This window comes from Lycorma delicatula, chromosome 2 (genome assembly GCF_047948215.1).
Source record: "Lycorma delicatula isolate Av1 chromosome 2, ASM4794821v1, whole genome shotgun sequence".
Taxonomy (NCBI): Eukaryota; Metazoa; Arthropoda; class Insecta; order Hemiptera; family Fulgoridae; genus Lycorma; species Lycorma delicatula.
In genome coordinates this window covers 11350282-11371112 of record NC_134456.1, presented here as the reverse complement: position 1 = coordinate 11371112, position 20831 = coordinate 11350282, and the positions used below count along the sequence as shown (strand labels likewise).

At 30.7% G+C, this 20831-nt stretch overlaps 1 protein-coding gene across 3 annotated transcripts in view; it reads left to right on the top strand.

The window, feature by feature from the left end:
- Positions 1-20831, top strand: part of Pop2 (CCR4-NOT transcription complex subunit Pop2) — a 45923-nt gene that overhangs the window by 8902 nt on the left and 16190 nt on the right. Inside the window, exons 2-4 of one of the 3 annotated variants that reach the window (XM_075358269.1) lie at positions 3349-3451; positions 6428-6599; positions 17603-17742. In XM_075358269.1, the coding sequence (XP_075214384.1) occupies positions 3365-3451; positions 6428-6599; positions 17603-17742 (399 nt within the window). In that variant the 5' untranslated portion in view covers positions 3349-3364. Of the gene's footprint in view, positions 1-3348; positions 3452-6427; positions 6600-17554; positions 17743-20831 lie in introns of all 3 variants that reach the window. The other 2 variants (XM_075358268.1, XM_075358267.1) reach the window with 2 other exon arrangements.

Below are 20831 nucleotides of genomic sequence, written 5' to 3'. Positions count from 1 at the left end.
CATAAACTAAAATCTAGTAATGTGTTAAACAAAGATGGTACACCAATATATAATACGAAAGGTAAAGTCGATAGATGGGTGGAATATATTGAAGAGTTATACGGAGAAAATGAATTAGAAAATGGTGTTATAGAGGAAGAAGAGATAGAAGAACAATTGCTAACATGTACAGGAACCAAACAGCAACAGTTTTAATTGAAGAACATAAGAAAGAAGCCGTAATAAGAAAGGGAGTCCTAGGGAACAAGGATGTTCCCTATCTCCGTTACTTTTTAATCTTTACATGGATCTAGCAGTTAATGATGTTAAAGAACAATTTAGATTCGGAGTAACAGTACAAGGTGAAAAAATAAAGATGCTACGATTTGCTGATGATATAGTAATTCTAGCCGAGAGTAAAAAGGATTTAGAAGAAACAATGAACGGCATAGATGAAGTCCTATGCAAGAACTATCGCATGAAAATAAACAAATACAAAACAAAAGTAATGAAATGTAGTAGAAATAACAAAGATGAACCAATGAATGTGAAAATAGGAGGAGAAAAGATTATGAAGGTAGAAGAATTTTGTTATTTGGGAAGTAGAATTACTAAAAATGGACGAAGCAGGAGCGATATAAAATGCTGAATAGCACAAGCGAAACGAGCCTTCAATCAGAAATATAATTTGTTTATATCAAAAATTAATTTAATGTCAGGAAAAAATTTTTGAAAGTGTATGTTTGGAGCGTCGCTTTATATGGAAGTGAAGCTTGGACGATCGGAATATCTGAGAAGAAAAGATTAGAAGCTTTTGAAATAAGGTGCTATAGGAGAATGTTAAAAATCAGATGGGTGGATAAAGTGACAAATGAAGAGGTATTGTGGCAAATATATGAAGAAAGAAGCATTTGGAAAAATATAGTTAAAAGAAGAGACAGACTTATAGGCCACATACTAAGGCATCCTGGAATAGTCACTTTAATATTGGAAGGACGGGTAGAAGGGAGGAATTGTGTAGGCAGGCCACGTTTGGAATATGTAAAACAAATTGTTAGGGATGTAGGATGTAGGGGTATACTGAAATGAAACGACTAGCACTAGATAGGAAATCTTGGAGAGCTGCATCAAACCAGTCAAATGACTGAAGACAAAAAAAAAAATTAATTTTAATTAATTAAAACGTTAATTTGTACTATATTTTATAATTGTAAAACATAAAATAATTTCATACAAAATAATTTATATAGTTACGGAAATTAATGGATTAATACACTAGAGTAAATAAATAATTAAACAATAAATTTAAATAAATAAATAAAAAATACAAAAAATAAATGAGTAGTGTAGAATAAACAATAATAAAAAAATAAAAATAATACAAGCAGTATAATTTGGGTGGGGGGGGGGGTCTTGCAGTCTTATTTTTGTAGCAACCAGTAGCAAAAGTGTCCTCCATGCCTGATTATATGAGTGGGATAGAGGCGGCTTGTTGGCGCCTTTAGATTTTTACTTACATTATAAACACTTTAATACATTCCTTTTGTATTTTTATATATCTGTTTCATCCATGTTTCATTTCTTCGTGTATTCTTGACTATTTAATCATTTTACTTTATGCCTTAAATTTAAAAGATAATTGATTGTGTAGACAAGTGCGGGAAAAAATTAACTACTTGAATTTATAGTATTATGTTTTAATAAGTTTTCCAGCTTGTTAAACTGTAATTTACTAAATTTTAAATTAATAAAATATACTAGAAGTGAAATTATTTATTAAACTGTATAAAAAAATCTAATCATTAAAACATTGAAAAGGAACATTAGGATTCTACTGATATAGATTTTCTTTGAGTTTTGTTTAATTTCTTTATAGAAAACATAAAGTATCTTTCAACTGCTCATTAAATTCAGTATATTAATATTTTTTATCATTTAGTTGAGATACATTTATAATTTTAAAGATATCGGTATTAAGAGATCAGTTGAAGACGTGAGAATAAATTACTTCATGCTCTTCATTTAATTAATGAATGATTCCTCTCTATGAAATTTATCAGTTTACAGTCAAATAAAATAAGTAGTTTTTGTAAATAAGTTTTATGAATGATGCATTATCGTAATACTGATTATATGGGTGATAAGTTGTCAGTTAAAGTTCACAAAGATCAATTAAACATAAATACCCTAACCTATGGCTTTGTTTGTAGTGTTGAGTAAAGTGAATAGCTTTCCAATTATCCTTTACAACTTTTAGAGTTAAATGTGTTTTTATCTTTTAGTACTTTATTTTATTTCATTCCTTATCTTAAAGTCTTTTGATTCGGTTGCAATTTAATCCAAATTATGTCAGGATAAAATGTTGTAAGTAAGTATTTTATGAATGATATTTGACAACGTGAATAAATAATATTTTAACATAAAAAAATTGAGCGTGACAGGTCTTGAGTCATGATCCAGGATTTTGAATTCTAGCACATATTTGTTCAGATAAGTCAACTATTTATTTAGTTAAATTTGTTTGTATGACTCACATCCCTAGTAGAAAAACTTATGAAAAATAAATAATCACAGATTTTTTTTTCCAAAGGTGTATTTCAGTTATCTCTAATTTAATTATTTATTATGTAATATTTAGTGTTTCTCCTGAAATTATGCTTTAAAATCATCTCTATTACATAGAATAGGCAATTATTATGAAATGTATATATCTTTTGTTTAATTATTTCATGAAAGTTACAATTTTTATTAATCACCCTTTTAACACAAATAAAATTGCAATGTATAAATATATTTTACATGACAAATAATTTTGTTTATTGAATTAATTTTGGTTGTTTGTGATGTATAATATAATTAAAACATGTGATTAATTATGTGATAGTAGTAGTAAAGTGACTATTATATTTAACTATTGAAGATTTTAGCAGCCTGTCAATCAAGCAAGTGATGCTTTCTCATCTGGTTAACCACTTAACTTTTTAAAGTAATTAAAATGTTCAGCATTAACTACAAAGATTTTTATTTATGCTATATATATTGTACATTAAACAAGGTAATTTTAAATTAGTTTGAACTTATTTGAGATATTGGTAGGAAACTGGTTTTAAGAAAATTTCATGGTGATCTTATAAGTTCTTCAGGAACTTTGTCTACATGTATTATGAATAATTTATTATTTTTGTAATGTATACTTGAATTTTTGAGTAAAAAGAAAGAAAAGATTTAATGTGTGCTGTAGTTTGTCTATTTGACATTTTTTTAGCATAAAGGTCAGTCAGTCTTTTTATAAGTAAGTGGTGATGTTTGATTTTATAGAAATAGTTATTTAGATTCAAGAAGTGTTTCAATGATTGTGTATTATTTCAGATCCTTACAATCCCAGATGAAAGTACAAGAAAGTGATGCACAAACTTGCACAAATAAACAGTTGAACAATAGATATTGGGAAACATCAGACATAAAGGAAAAAGTAAGTTAAATAACTAATTACATTGGCTTTTTGTTTAAATTTTAATAACTGAATAATGTTTAAATATTAAACATGTTGCAGTTTATTGTTACGAGTTTCATTTAAACTATTAATTGCAAAATTATTTTTAAACAAAATATTTAATTTGGATAGTTTTTAACGGTTGTATTTTTGTTTTATTTATTTATGAATTTACATCTTACCTTTTATGTACAGACTTATAATATGTACTGGATTTCGCCTTGAAAAATTCAGAATTATTGTTCAAGATTGTTAGTTAATTTTCTTATAAATATTTATAATTTCAGTGTGTAAATAGACTGCTTTGCATAAAAAAAATTGATTGCTATAAATAATAGGACTAAAGCTAATATTTTTTTTTAGAAAATCTTATTCTATGTGTCATGAAATATCCACTGATGCTACACATGGGAGTGGTGTAGTATATTAGATCGTGTCGTTGTGATTGGTGGTTTTTATGAATGTTGGGGATGAGTTGTTTTGATTATAATTGATTAAATATTATGTATAATTAAGTTTTAGGATAAATATTTGGAAAATGAGCATAACACACTTTCAGATGACACAGATTTTAAGATTTACAAATAAAAATTAATTAATTTTTATTTATTGTTGATCTTTTAAAACTGTTCCAGACACTTTATTCAAGTGACCTTTTAGATAAATTTAGAAAAAAACCTGTTTTTAAAATTTTGCCTTTTAAAGGCCTTAATGTGGATGATTAAACCTATGAAATCCATTACCAGATTGTTTCAGATTTTGAAGTATTATTTTTCAAAAGTAAATAATTCTGTAGCAGCATTACTGTGGCTACCCATAAAGAACCTAGCAACATTTAGGAAGTCTTCATTCCAGCCCACATATTATTATAGATTAAAGTTTAGATAATAAGAATTCTTTTACAATTTTATTTTAATTTTATATGTTAGGAAACATAGTAAAGGAAGAGGGCTTATGTTGATAAGGTCTTCTCGAGTACACAAGGAAGTGTTTACTTTTGTATCTGAATAACTTACTTTTATGACCTATTTGACATACATAAAATTTTTAAATAATATGATTTTTGATTTTATAAATTATCAGTCTTTGATAACACATTTTACTTTATCAGTTAGGTGTTGATCAGAGCTTAAAAAAGATTAGTTTTTATCTTACCTGACAAAAATCTCCTAATAAAAGTCTCCAAAAATGTTTAAAGTCAGGTAACAAATAAAAAAACATGTTAGATTATTATATGTGGTTTTTACTAATTTTAAATTCATTTCTGAATTATTTATCCTTGAATTTTAACTACTCATATTTACTTGAATTGTAATATGTTATGCTCTTCATAACACAGTCATAATTCAATCTTTATAAAATGTATTTTAACTTATGTTAGTGACAATAAATGAAAACGTTCTGATGGTTGTTTGTTCTAAAGGTTACATACTGGTATGGTACCTAACTTAGAAAGCTGTTTTGCATAAAAAATTTCTCAAAATATTGCCATGAATATTTGTTTATATTTATAGGTTGCTTTTATATAAAAATAGTATAAGGTATGAGAAAATGATGAAGTGATAAGAATTGTGATTTGTTAAAGTCTACAGTATAATGTTTTAATTTCTAAACATTAGCATAATTGTTAATATCCTTTCAATTGAAAATTAAAATAAACTTCATTGTTTATTGATTTTTGGAACAATTACTAAAATAATTAATATCAACTGTGAGTTTAACGAATGAACAATCAGTAGATAAGCAATATTCATTAAATTAAATATAAATAAATATATATTACAGATTAAAGTACGCATATTATTTTATAGTTTTTATCATAGAAATTTATATGGTATTTGTAAAATTAAATTAACTAGTCCCACTGACTAAAACAATCTGTAGTAAGTTCTAAAATGTACTATCAAATTAATTGTTATGCTTAAATTCCTAATATTAATTATTTTTATTTTGTCATCTGTGCGCATCAGATTTAAATTAAGAGGATTAATATACCTAATAATATATACACTTAATAAACACTTTAGGTACATTCATTGTATGAACAAGTAATGTACCTGCCTGCTTGCCTTGAATGACTGACTAGTATTTTAAAATTCAATCTGCATTTTTTCTTTTGTTATAAGCTTAGATTAATTTTGATTATATAAAATTATCCTTTTGCATTTAAAATTAATAAATTTACACTTTCTTTTTCTTTAATTCTTTGTGAAGTTGGACAGTATTATTCTATTTAAATGTAACAATATTTACTATTATGTAGTAATATTTTTTATACACCATTCATGGATGTTTACATCAGAAAAATGCAAGATTTACAACTGGTGAGGTACAACTCTGTATTAGTCTGCTACAAGACAAGATATACTTTTTTCCCTGAAGATATTAGTATACTCCCATTTTACATGACAGCATTATTGTGACTTGAATTATATTCACTGTTTTTAGTAGGATACATAGTACAATGCTGTTGCTGTCTGTCTCCATCTACTATCAGACCAGATGATAGAAGGATATTATTTCAAACTTCTATAACCAGAAAATAATCATATCGATTACTATCTAACATCTTATAAATTAATTTGCATGTATTCTGTAGTATTACCATTAATAATGTTGTATCTTATTTTATTGGGATAGACTTATAAAAAATTATAGATAAATTCTCTCCATTAAATATATTTAGTCAGATAAGCTAGCATAATTAGACCCTGTGATTTAGTGTAGGAGTACCTAAGCGTCATTTTCATTTTGCCATTATTGATTAAAATAGTAATACCGTTGTTATACATTTTTCTACTGTGGTTTATTGACTTTTAAAAAATGTTTAGAGTTAAATCATTGCATATTTTATTTAAAATACAAATTTTATGTAGTTTTTCTTTATACAGAAAAAATGTGTTAATAATTACAGAATTACACAAACATGCAATGTTTATTTAATTATTTTTTCAGGGCTGTGTCCAACTGGAGCGAAACGGAAGTCAACAGCATCAGCATCAACAGCCATCACAGCAACAACAGCAGCAACAGGGAAGGGAGGTAGCTGGAGGTACAAATGTGAGCAGTTGGTCAGCACATTTACTGGAAAAACTGGGAGCAAGTCCTGTCATGCCGTCAGCTATTGGTACCTGTAACTTACAATTTTAATTTTTTTTTATCATACATTAAGATTTTTTTTATCAGACTGATGTAAAGTGATTTTTAAATAATTTTAATTGAATTTTAGGTAAAATTTGTTAAATATTAGGTATTTTTAACTCATCATTTACAAACGAAAATAGATGACGTAAAAGGAAATTAATATTTATTTTTCCAGTTTTTAATTTAGTTTGTACTTAAAATGTTACTGGTGTATTTTTTTGTATATTTATTGCCATGTTTGAACTAATTTTCCAGTTCTGGTTTTCTTTTATAACTCTTCTGTTAGAATTCTGTATTAACTTTAGACAGCAAAAATCAGATCGTTATAACAGTAATTTTCACTTCACCACATATAAAACTGGATCTAGATTTATAAAAAAAAGGAAGATAAAGTCAAGTCCCTTTTTTTAGATCAAATCTGGAAATTTTTTTAGGGGGGAGTTTTGAAATAGTGAACCTGATGTTGAAGTTTTTATCTTGCAATTTGCTACACAACTTGGCCACTATTTGTAAAATTAATTACAGCAGGCTTTTATTGTGCAGAAAGAACCTCTAATGTGAACTCTGGGCATTATTGATTACTCTTAAACATTTTATATTAAAGGGTTGCATTACTGTCCCATTATGGGCAATGTCTTATAACAGTATTTTCCATGAAATTATCAATTATCTTAAACCAATGATTTGAATGTGCCCTTTTGAATTTTATATTTGTGGTAAACCACTTTGTGTAAGTTTCCATTCTTGCTTTAACATGTGCTTCATTCTAATGTACTATTGTTACTAGTATATTTGTTATTATGTGTGTTTGTTGTTAGTGTGAGACCTACACCTCTTATTATTCACTGTCCCAACTTTGCCATCATAGATCAGATTTTTACTCTTATTTTTATCAAATAATATAGAATGAGGTTTGATAAAAAAATTACAAGAATTAAATTTTTTATCAAAAAGATACTAATTTTAATTTATTGATATTGTCTCCTTCAAAGTAATTCTACAGAGATGTGACAAACTCATTTCTTCCAATTTTCAAAATATCTATGGAAAGCATATTTCGATTTAGTCACAAGTTTTGTGAGTGACTATTTCTTTATTTTATTTATGCAGTGATTGCAAAGTTTTTTTTTTAATGTTTCCACTGTTTAACTGGTGATTGGTCCTGTGTCTGGAGGATATGAAGGTTGTGGTGTCAGTGTGGTGTTATTTTTGGCTAGATAATTATGAATTAATCATTAATAATGAATTAATCATTAATAATAATAATAATAGTGACATGTGAGATGGAGTGTTATTTTTATTTCAAAATCCGAGAATTATTTGTACACATTTGTTGTTGTTTTCTTCAGATTGCCTTGTGTAAACGGCGTAAAAATGAAAATGCTAAGTAATACTGTTTGTTGATTGTACAACCTTGTAGTAAGAACTCATAATGAACAATGCCATTGTAATTGAAAAAAAAGAAAAAACAGTAAGAAAAGCTTAAAATTTAATCAAATTCAGCATTTTTAGGATGTTTTCATTGGGATTATACCTTTATTTCAATGTCATAACCTTACTCCCATGTTTCATCACCTGTTATGACGTGTAATTCTGAGTCAGTGATGTCAGCTTTCAGTTATGTTGTGATGTTGCTTTTGTTGAAGATTAATTAGTTTTGGAGCAAATTTTGTTGTTTCATACCCAAAATGTCTGCAAAATTTGTTTTACACAAACCATAAGCGATTTCTGCCTTATCAGCAACTTCACTAGTTAATAATAGTAGTTGAACTATTATCGATTTTAGTGTCTATTTTGAAGTTATTTCATCAGTTGTTGAAACTTTTGTTGTCTTCACAGTCTGATGGATATAGCTTCCTCTTGTCCATGTATATATGTATTAGGGATTTTTTTGGTCATATCTGGGACATTTAATAACTTATGGTGGTCCACTGCCCTGTTTCAGATGCAGAAGCATAAGTGTACATGAAATGAATTAGAAGTGCTCTCAAGTTATTTCAGCCATCGGACCGTTTCTCTGCGTGATGTTGGCGCTCGGAGGTTCAGAAGACCATAATTAAAGGATACCCTCAGGGCAGTGTTCTGAGTCCCCTTTTTTGGATCATAGAATTCAATCCCATGTTGCGTTTAAGGTTCCCATGTGGTTGTCGTATTATCGCTTATGATGACGTGCTGCTACTGATTGAAGGGGATTTGCGTAACAAGGTAGAGTTCTGAGCTGCTCATGCTTGTGAGACACTCCAACTGTGGAGTTTCCAACATAAGATGATTTTTTTCAGCCCAGAGAAAACTACAATGATTTGCTTAAGTACTGATTAGCTGCTTCCCAACGAATCCGGGTTCAGAGGGCTGGTCTCCCCATTCGGTATGTTACGGCTCAAAAATACCTGGGTGTTATTCTTGATGAGAATTTTCAGTTCAAGAAACATTTACAGTATGTAGCAAAAAAGGCTGTTGATTCTTTTTATGGAATCCGTAGAATCATTCATCCCGATTGGGGTTTGAATTACCATACCATGCGTATCCTTTACAAAGGTGTCAGCGAAGCTATTATGCTGTATGCTGCTCCTTTCTGGGGTCACCGCATGGCTTTTAGGTATTGTACGGACATTTTGTTGCGGGCCCAGCGACTCCTCTTGCTGGCTGTTATAGACGGTTATAGAACAGTCTCGCAGGAGGCAGTTTGTGTTATAGCCATAGTCAAACCAATAGATATCTTGGCTAATGAGTGTAAGGAATGCTACATTTCTAAAGTAAATAACCTATTGACATCAGAATGAAAGCAGGAGATTGAAGACTGGGGCCTTGTGTCTAGGCAAGTCAGGTGGGATGAATCCCCCACAGGTATATACTATACACTGGTATATTCCCTATAGTTCTAATTTAGGTGCAATTGGATGGGTCTCCCCCAATCGGTATATCACACAGTTTCTCTCCGGCCATGGTCCCTTTCGGACGAGTTTGGCTAGGTTTTGTTTGGTGGATTCAAGTCAATGCCCAGATTGTGGGACTCATGATGCAGTGAACCACGTCCTCTATGTCTGTCCCCGATACGAGGTCGAACGTTCACAAGCTGTTACGGAACTTGAGAGAATACATTCCTTTCTGGATCTCCGTATTAACTGGATGATCCGTGAGGACTGGTCCATAGTGGCTGGTCTTCTTCACACCCTTGCGAGGTATAGGTCTGCAGAGGGAGTGTAATCGAGGTACTCGATCATGGTAGGATCCCGGGTGGCTAGGTTTTCGCCCTAGGCATTGGATTGGTTGGAGTTAGGCACACTGGCATCGTGCCATGGTCATATTGGCGTTGTTTGTGATTCGATTTGGGGCTCCTGCTGGTGGGAGCAGCTGCACTGCTGGGGTATGGTAGCCCGTGCGGCCAGGGGCGTGTCCTCCGTCTGCCGGTAGTGGTCCTGTTTTTGACTTGGAAATGCCGCGCAAGACTCCATGATGAGACCAGGTGGGGGTGTGGGATTTGTCCCCGGATCCTGCGCGGACTGGAATGAGGTTACGTTCCCCTTGTTAGGTGACCTAAATTAGTCGACTTATTTGGGTGCAGATCTAATTTCTGTGTTGCATAAAACATAATTTTGATTTTTATGAGTGTAGCACTGATTTAACTTTACAGTCGTTCATTTTCTGAGGTATTCACAGTCATGAACGATACTGTCAAATCTGGATTATGTGCTGGGTTTGTGCTTGTGCGTTTTCAGTCAGTTAGTTTGAGAAGATGCCCATTTGAGGCCTACATGAAGGTGAAATCTGATAGGTATTTTACTAATGCCAATGTCTGCCAAGGGATTTTCATCGGTGCCATCCCAACCAAGGCCTGGCTGATGATTGTAAGGTGTAGTCAGTTAGAGGATCTAAAAACGACCTCCGTAAAGCCTCTCAGGGCTTGGAACAGCGGGGGTGGTGTGGCAACCAGTAACATCATAAGGTGGGTGTCTTCCCCCTACGGGGTTGGGATGTCTTCACGACCTTTTTGAAACTGTTTGTACCACTCATAAACCTTTGGTGTTGACATAACATCTTCTCCACTCCATTGCACTTTATTCCATTTTTAATGCAAATCATTTGTTCCATCATTTGTAAATAAAAATCACTGCTTGTAATAAAATACATCCTAATTATTCAGCTGCCAAGTTTTAAATGTCTAATATGGCTGAAAATATTGTTATATATTATACGAAGCATCAATATATATTTTCTGAGAAAAGATCTGTCTACATGTTTGTTAATGAAGGTATTGCTGTCTGATAATTGAAAAAAAAAAAAAAAAGATTGTATTTGGCTTAAGTTTGTGATTATTCAAGGGCCTGCTCATGTGACATATGGATTTGATATTATTATGTTCAAAAATGTAAAATTCTGCAGTTTACTTAAACAGTATCACAGACTTGAATTTTGCTTGAAAAAGCACATGATGAAATGACAGAAAGACAACACAAGTTCAAACAGCAAGCAGTTCAAACATCTTTGAAAGGATTATGTTAGTATTTTTGGTGTTTGTACTGTGTGCTTGTTTGCAGTAATTTGTGAGAAAGCATTTAGTGTGTTTGAAGAAATAGAAGTAAGTCTGTTCAAGAATTTGTATTAAAAGTTAGAGTGTGTGTAAAAAGTTGCCTTAGCGTTTTTCACAATGACCTGAAAATGCACTTAACTTGTCAATGATGGTGTATTCCATTATTCTAAAAATACTGCCAGGACATCATTCCATGCCATTCAAAAATTAGAACCTTGCATGATCCAAAGTATTGTCTCTGGAATATTTTAATCTTGCTTTCATTTTGATGCCAACTGATTTTTATCTTGTTTCCTTGCTTGAAATCTACTGAAAATAAAGCAATATAAGGATACCAACTTGATAAAACTGCAGAAGGAGGATTCTAAGAATAAGTAAGTTATGTATGTTGGCAAAAGTGTGCATTTGTAATAAGAAATTATTTCAAAGGAAAAATGTTATGAAACATTTCTTTAATGTACACAGTTGTAAAATTAGCATAATGCAGAAATATTTTTAAAATTGTTTCTGCATTATCTTGCTTGCTTTTAAGAAACATGTTAAAGCTCTCTTATTGTAAGTACAGCAGAATCTATGAAGCATCTATCTTAGCTATCAGTGTCTAAACAAGCAAGTTTTTGGGGCCCTATTAAATTTATCTAAGATTAGTAATTTTTCTAGACTTTTGGCTGCCTTCATACACTGATGGTAGTCAATATTATTTTACAAAAGCAGAACTAATCATATTAGAATTTACATTTTACCATTATGTATGTAGATATTTATGTATGTACATGTACGAAGCATGTTTTTAAGTAAGCTCTGTTTTGAAATAAAAACAAAACTGAAAAATATGAACAAACTTTATTACTTTTTCTTAAAAAAACTACATTTATTTTCTACCTTTCTACATTGTAGCTTTCAATTTCAATACATCTTTTGTAGTGTTTCACTAGTTTCTTCATTCCTTCAATAAATACTATGGCAGTGACTTAAACCATGCAGCAGCACCATTTTTCAATTCATCATCATTGTCAAACCTTTGTGATGCAAGTTATTGTTTAAGGCAAAAAAAAAGAAAATAAATTAATGGGAGCTAAATCAGAGCTATAGGATGAATGATTGAAGATTTTCCAATGAAATTTTTCCTATCGCCTCAGTGTCTGATTTGTCATGTGCAGCCACAGATTGTCATGTAAAAACAAAGTTCTGCATCATAGCATCCCATGCTGTGTTTTCTTAATAGCTCTTTTAAGATTTTTAACATTTTGCAAATGTATTTGCATTCCCAGTATTCTGCAATTGCCAAATTCAACAACCCAGACACCTTATTGTCTTAAAAAAATCACATAACATAAGCTTCTTTACTGAAAGTTCTTGTTTGAAGATCTTCAGGCTAGGAGATGAGAGTGCCGTCATTGCATTCACTGCTGGTTTGTCTTCATGTTCAAAAAATAAATCATTATTTTCTCTCTAGTAATGATGTGATCAAACAATTTGTCATCATCATCTTTATAACTGCAAAAATTAATGCGCTGCAGCAAAATGTTCCCTTTTGTGTATCAGTTATTATCTTTGTCACCCATCTGGTACATGTTTTTTTGTAGTCCAGTTTTTCAAAACTTCATAAATCAAAGATTGTAAAACATCAAAGAGACATCTGACATGATGAAGCACTGATTTTCTTGATGTTTTCATCAACTTTTTCATTCAAATTATCATTGGCCATCAATGATGGCCAGCCACTACATTCTTCTTCATTAACGTGCATTTGCCGTTCTTGAATTAAATGACACCACCATCTTATAATATTTGGACCATAAATGTCACAAATTTGTGTATTAATTTTAGCTAAAAACATTTGCGTGTGTTTTTTGCCAACAAAAATGTGATTATTCTTTGTACTTCTCACTTGCTAGGATCACAAATTATTCCACTCATAAATGTTATCCATATAAACAACAAAGTGATTAATTATAGTTACTTGATGTAGCAGTTGACTTCAGATTGAAGTAACTGAGCTATGAAAGTGCCATCTGTTTGTTTTGTATATGTAGGGAGCAAATTCAAAATGAACTTTACTTTAAAAACACGTCTCGTGTTTGTGTATACATATGTATATATATATAAATATATACTAGCATCATCATCATGGCTTTGCCCATAGTATGTATTCCATTGTATGCGATAATTTATTTTTTTTAATGTTTTTAGTCAAGTAATTAATTGGAGGCAGGTGCAGCGAGTCACATCACACATACAGTAACAGTGGCAGTGACTTTGTTAGTAGAACCGCTGTGCCATGCATTATCACGCCCTGTAAGAATTCAAAAGTTAAAAAATTCTGAAAGTAGTTTTTAGATATTTAACTGAAACGTATTTGCAAGCCCAAATCTTCTGAATATCATTTAATATAGTTGGAAATGTGGAGAATTTTTGCAATCATTGTTCAACACTTTTTTATCTTTCTTCACCCTCTTCAAGGTCAATTTTCTTAAAATCTAGAAATTGAGTTTTGGATATTCAAATGAAGATTATAGACACCAAAAATCAAATTATTATCATCATTTATTACCAGTAAATTCAAAAAATATTAAATTAAATTGTTATGTCATTTTCACCCTTTAAACTTGGAATTTCAAAAAATCTTTTCTTAGTGTCCACTTACACCATAAGAAGAATGTGTACAAATTTTTATCAATTAACTTGAGTAATTTTTCCTGGGCATTGATTATAAATCACTCTCTCATATTTTTTTAAAAATGCATATATTAGTGTAAGATGGGTAAAATATTGTGGAAGTATTGGTACGACCGGAACTGGAGTGGGGAGGACTGCTTTTTGCCTGCACATTTAAGTATTGCCAGTATGTGTCGAGCATCGACTTTTGAACAAGTTTGCATAATTGTGTGTGGTTATTTTTTGTTAAAATGCAGTTAACAGTTGAAAAATGAGTATTCATGATTGAGATTTATTTAAGAGATGAAATCTCATGTGTGTTTGCAAAAGTTCAGGGATAAATTTGAAAAAGAAAGAAAAAAAGAATTTGAAAAGTAAGGCCTCTTGCCTTACAGCTTGCTCTACTATGGAAATGCTGCAGGATTTTTTCAGTGAAAGAATTATCTCTAAAGGATTGTGTCCACCAAGATCCCCTGAGCTGACTAGTTCAGACTTCTTTCTGTGGGGTACTTAAAAATATTCTTTATCGGAACAATCCACACATCCTGCAAGATTTGAAGACATGAAATGAATTTAAAATATTACTAATGTCATCCAGAAAATAGACATGGCACAGCTAACAAGAGTAGCCAGGAACATAGGTCAAACGTGTTTATATATAAAACTTTGTAATTTATACTGATTTTGTTAGTGAACAAACGAGGGAAAATCTGTCCCCCAAATGTGATAATTAATGATTAAATGTCAGTTTTTGTTTATTGATTAGTTCATATACACATTGAACATTCAACTTTAAGTGGCTTTTTATACTGGTAAAGTAACATTTAATAGTGTTCTGCAGATTACTCTCAAAATTAGTGTTTCTCAACCGAGGGGGGGGGGGTCGTGACCCCCTGTGGGTGTCATGACCCTCCCCTATGGGAGAGTCATGGTGATATGAAAGGGGGTTGCAGAATTAGCCTACAACTTTACTTGTAAACAATAATAAAATCAATTGATGAGAAAAAAAATTGTTTATTAAAAATATTTAGTTAACACATCTAAAAGAATAAATTAATGAGAAGGTTGCATTTGTTTTTCATTTAAAATTTCTTCGTATGTGGATTTTTCTTAGAAACACACAATAGCAAATTATTTTCAAGTGATAAAAGATGAGATTCTTATATTTACTTTTTAGCACAACTGTAGATGAAAAACCCTTTTCACAGAGGTAAGATGTGGCTAATGGGCTTAATATTTTCAATGCTTCTGTAAATGAATTTCTATGTCTACTTTGACAGGCAAGACAAAACGCATCTAAATCTTCAGATGTGAATTGTAGTTGTAACGTTTTATTGGCAGATATTTCAATGGGCTGGCCGTGAATATAAACTGGTAACTTAGCAGCTGTAACAATGTTTTCACTAAATGGATTCAGTACCCATCTCTTCGAGGAATCATTTTTATCATCTGAGAAATACAACGCCGACTGAATTTTTAGCTCACACAAATGCATTTCAAGCTATCCAAACTGTGGTGAATAATAGTGTCTGTCATCCAAATTTTTCTCAATATACTTGGAAGTGAGTGGATACATATTAAAATTTTTATTTTAAAGGCAAATAATCTAAAATATTAAGCTTCTTAATGAAAGTATTTGTCGTCAATAAAATTTTTTATCATGTCCTTATAAATTCACATTCAAGTCGTTTAAATGTGAAAATACATCAGCTAAGTAAGCCTAAAGCAAAATATACTCATTATTCTGTAAAAACATGGGGAATGGCATTTTTTATGTTGGAAAAATATTATTAATTCATCTGCAATTCCAATAACCGGGTTAACACTTTTCCCTGTGATAACCATCTGACTGTATGAAAAGAAGAGATTTTTTCATTTCATCCCATAGTTTATCAAACAGCATATTCTGCAATGGTCAACTTTTATTAAATTTAACCATTTTTACAGCTTCACAAATAATTTGTTTGAGATTTTTTGATATACATTTTTTTGTGGCAAAGGCATGTCTGTGAAGGAAGCGGGGCGTCCATTCTGCTCTTGGTATAAGACGAACTTGATTTTTTTCATAAATCCATTGTTCATTCCTGTTATTACCTTTGTAATCACTATATACTGCAATACATTTTGACCAATCTATGTTATAGTTTTTAGTAGTTTCATAAAAAAAATCAAAAAGACATTATCCTGTTGTATGACCAGGTATTGATTTACAAAACAACATATATATATATATATATATATATATATATATTTTTTTTATTGATCTATCCCTATAGCATTCATATCTTATTAGATATAAGAACTCAGAAATGTTTGCCACATGTGTTGATTCATCAAATTGAATACTAAAATATTCACTCGAACTAACTAGCTGATTTTTTTTTCTTGATGATAAGCTTGAAGCTTGTGTGTGGATATAGAAGTGTAGCGTATGAAATATACTGTGCCTGATCGGGACTCGAACCCAAGACTTTCGGATGAAAGGCTGAGACGCTACCACTCGTGCCACAGTGGCTGGCGTGAACATCAGCAGCCATATCATTGATTCACCTTGCGCCTTGATACCGTGTCATTAGAAAGCAAATTTTTTTTTTTTGCTTCTTCCTTTCCTGTTAAAACACTGACCATATCAGTTGCAGCATGCAATATGAGTTTTTCTGCGATTGTATGGGGTATCTTGGGCATCTAAGCTACTCTTAATGTTTTGAGATTAGGTGCTTCAAGTGTACTTTTTACGGTATGGCTTGATTTACAAATAGAAGCTTGTTGTTGATTTCTCAAAGTATATGATTTTCTTTTGAAAATTGCCTAGGGAATCCTTCTATGATCCACATGTTTAGATCCAAGAGTCAAATTAATTTTGATGCTTTCATCAGAGAGGACTTGAAAGCAGTTAACGCACTTTGGCTTTTAATCCAGTGAGGTAAAATTATAATTTAAATAACTTTCATTGTACAATCTTTCCTTTTTACCAATTGATTCACGTTATGTAGATGGCTTCATTTTTTTCATAAATTTATCCATTTTGCATAAAAATCTAATTGAAAAAAAGAAAAAAACAGTTTCATCGCACTCTAAAAAACCGAAACCTCAGTTGTTATTATTTTCAATGAAACTATGCTTTTAAAATCTTAAGTAAAGGCACCAGATGCAGAATTCGCATTTGAAACTAAACCCATGTTCTGCAATCCCTTACACCTCTTTTATACTGCTCAGAGCACAATGTGTTCACGTATCATTTGCATGTTTGAGCATGATGCTCTCACAGCAAACATTATAAAAGTAGATCAAATTACAAGGAGCATGTACACATCAAGTTCGAACCTGTAAATTGCTCATGTTTGCACACTTCATATATGCATATCTTCACTACCTTCACTTTCAATTCAACTAAATAGATTTAACAAGGTTTCATTGGATTGAGTTGAAGGGGTTGTGAAATATTTATTATATATTTTTTTACTCTTTGGGGGTTTTGAAACTAAAAAGGTTGAGTGAGAATCACTGCTCTAAATCTCTTCTAGTTGAAAACTTCAAAATACAGTGAAAGAAAGAATGCCAGTATATTAGTTAAAATGTCTAATCTGGTTTATTGGTTACCACTATTCCTTTCATTTATTTATAATTTAATCTTAATATTGTTGATACCTGCTGATATTTGTTTTAAGTAATATTTTTTCCATTTTATTCTTATTACTAACAATGTTTATATTTCTTTTGTTACTAATCTCTAACGTATTTACTATACAAAGACCATTGTATGGTGCGTGTTTTAGCATGGGCTGGCCCTGGTGTTACAGGAGGAACCAGTGCTACTGGAACAAATGTTGCAATACCTAGTAATGAAGAATGTGGAATAAGAGATGTCTGGGCATATAATTTAAAAGAGGAGTTCCGGACTATTAGAAAGATAATTCAAAAGTACAATTATGTTGCTATGGTATGTTTTTACTTAGAAACATGTTTCGTAACATATAATGCATTGCATGTGTGTTCTTTAATATTTGCTAATTTTTTTTTTTTGTAGAAGCAAAGTTTAATGGAATTTATCCTTTCTTGACTAAGTTTAAAGTAATATTTTGAAAGTCAATTATTTCTGCAACTAATGATTTTTGTATTTAACAAAGTATTAAAAAAAAATCACTTTTTAATAGTTCAATGATATTTTACAACTATTTAATTTTAGTGTGAATTATTGGTGTGATTATATATTTAGCTTTTTCTTACTGTTTTTTTTTTTTTTTTTGCTTATATTTAGAATGAACGTCCACCTTAAGCAAACCGCTAAAATTAATTTTTTCTTTTTAAAAAAATGAAAAGCAGTTCAACCAAAACCATATATACATATATGTAATTGTGTTTTTCTGATTAATAGTGAAAATAATTATTCCTGCATAATTCTATTATAAATCTCCTGAAAGTTGTGAATTTACTCTTTTGTTTTACTGAATGCTAATTAGTAATATAAGATGTAATTTTCATGCACCATATGGTTCTTGAATTTAGATCATTAAGCTGTACCAGATTGCACTGATCATCTTAAACAATGGGTTTTTAAAATAATATGTCATTTTTTCATTGATCATTATCAATTTTTTTTTTCACTAATAACAAACATACTTTGATCCCACTTCATCACCATTTGGTTTTTTTTTTACCGTCTTCAAATTTTGACTCAAATGAAGAGCCATTGACAAAGCATCTAAAGGATACTTTTCTTTGGATTTTACATACCTAAGTGTGTGTAACACAAAGCATCATTTTAAAAAACCTATTCTGGAAATTTTGATAAAAGATACACAGTCTGTTATGAAATAGTTTAAAATATAGTTTAATTGAAATAGTTTCAATGCTGGCAGTATGTAAAAGTTGTGTTAAAATTATTGATTATTTAATTTTCTTCTTTTACTTTTTTAATAAGTACTTCATAAACATCTCTTCTTAAGAACAGGACATTAAAATTGTAAAAAGAAATGTTTCCTCTATCAATCATTGAAATAAAATTAATTTTCTGCTGCCATTATGTAGCAGGTAGCAGACATCTATTTAAAACTTTTTAAGATTTAGTTACGTTTAAACCAATCAATCATAAAAAGAATCAATCTGAAGAAGCAAAGATCTTTGAGAAACTTCATTATTCTTGATGATCATAAACAAAATAAATCATCCTACTAGTGAAAAAAGTTAGTATTAATTTTAATAATCTGCTTTTTGTGTTAATCTATTCAGACAGAAAATAAGTTTTTTTGTATGACATTTAATTGTGTATTTATTTCAGTGCTTGTAAACCATAATATTATACAGGTTGGAGTTGCAATACTGTTCTGTGTAATACATGTGTAAGAATACAAATATCTTTGTCTGTATATATCCTTCAGTAATCTATACTTGTGAATACTCAATTATCAATTTATAGTGAACCAAGAAATGCAAAGACTGCTAAAAAGATTTATTTAATAAATGCTAGATATCTTGTTTGCTGTAGTGTTTTACAAAAGCCATATTACAGACAAAAAAGAAATCAACACTAGATATTTGTATTATTTGTTATGCTTTTCACACTGATTTTTACTGTAATAATTTTATTATAAACAAATAATTTTCTAATTTTTTCTTTTTTTTTGTCTCCAGTCATTTGACTGATTTGATGCAGCTCTCCAATATTCCCTATCTAGTGCTAGTCATTTCATTTTGGTATACCCCCTACATCCTACTTCCCTAATAATTTGTTTTACATATTCCAAACATTGCCTGCCTGCACAATTTTTTCCTTCTACCTGTCCCTCCAGTATTAAAGCAACTATTCCAGGATGCCTTAATATGTGGCATATAAATCTGTCTCTTCTTTTAACTATATTTTTCCAAATGCTTCTTTATTCATCAATTTGCCGCAACACCTCTTCATTTGTCACTTTATCCACCCATATGATTTTTAACATTCTCCTGTAGCACAATATTTCAAAAGCTTCTAATCTTTTCTTCTCAGCTACTCCGATCGTCCAAGTTTCACTTCCATATAAAGCTACGCTCCAAACATATACTTTCAAAAATGTTTTCCTGACGTTTAAATTAATTTTTGATGTAAACAAATTACATTTCTGACTGAAGGCTCATTTTGTCTGTGCTATTCAGAAAATTCTGATTCCCAAATAACAAAATTCTTCTACCTCCATAATCTTTTCAATTCCTATTTTTACATTTAGTGGATCATCATCTTCGTTATTTCTGCTACATTTCATTACTTTCGTTTTGTTCTTGTTTATTTTCATGCGGTAGTTCTTGCGTAGGACTTTATCCATGCCGTTCATTGTTCCTTCTAAATCTTTTTTACTCTCAGCTAGAATTACTATATCATCAGCAAATCTTAGCATCTTTATCTTTTCACCTTGTACTGTTACTCTGGATCTAAATTGTTCTTTAACATCATTAACTGCAAGTTCTATGCAAAGATTAAAAGGTAACGATGATAGGGAACATCCTTGTCGGACTCCCTTTCTTATTATTACGGCTTCTTTCTTATGTTCTTCAATTATTACTGTTGCTGTTTGGTTCCTGTAAATATTAGCAGTTTTTCTTCTATCTCTGTATTTGAACCCTAATGTTTTTAAAATGCTGAACATTTTATTCCAGTCTACGTTATCGAATGCCTTTTTTAGGTCTATAAATGCCAAGTATGTTGGTTTGTTTTTTTAATCTTCCTTCTACTATTAGTCTGAGTGTTAAAATTAATTCCCTTGTCCCTATACTTTTCCTGAAACCAAATTGGTCTTCTTCTAACGCTTCTTCCAGTCTCCTCTCAATTCTTCTATACAGAATTCTAGTTAAGATTTTTGATGCTTGACTAGTTAAGCTAATTGTTCTGTATTCTTCATATTTATCTGCTCCTGCTTTCTTTGGTATCATGACTATAACACTTTTTGAAGTCTGACAGAACTTACCCTTTTTCAGAAATATTACATACCAGTTTGTATAATCTATCAATCGCTTCCTCACCAGCACTGCACAGGTATTCTGTCTATTCCAGGAGCC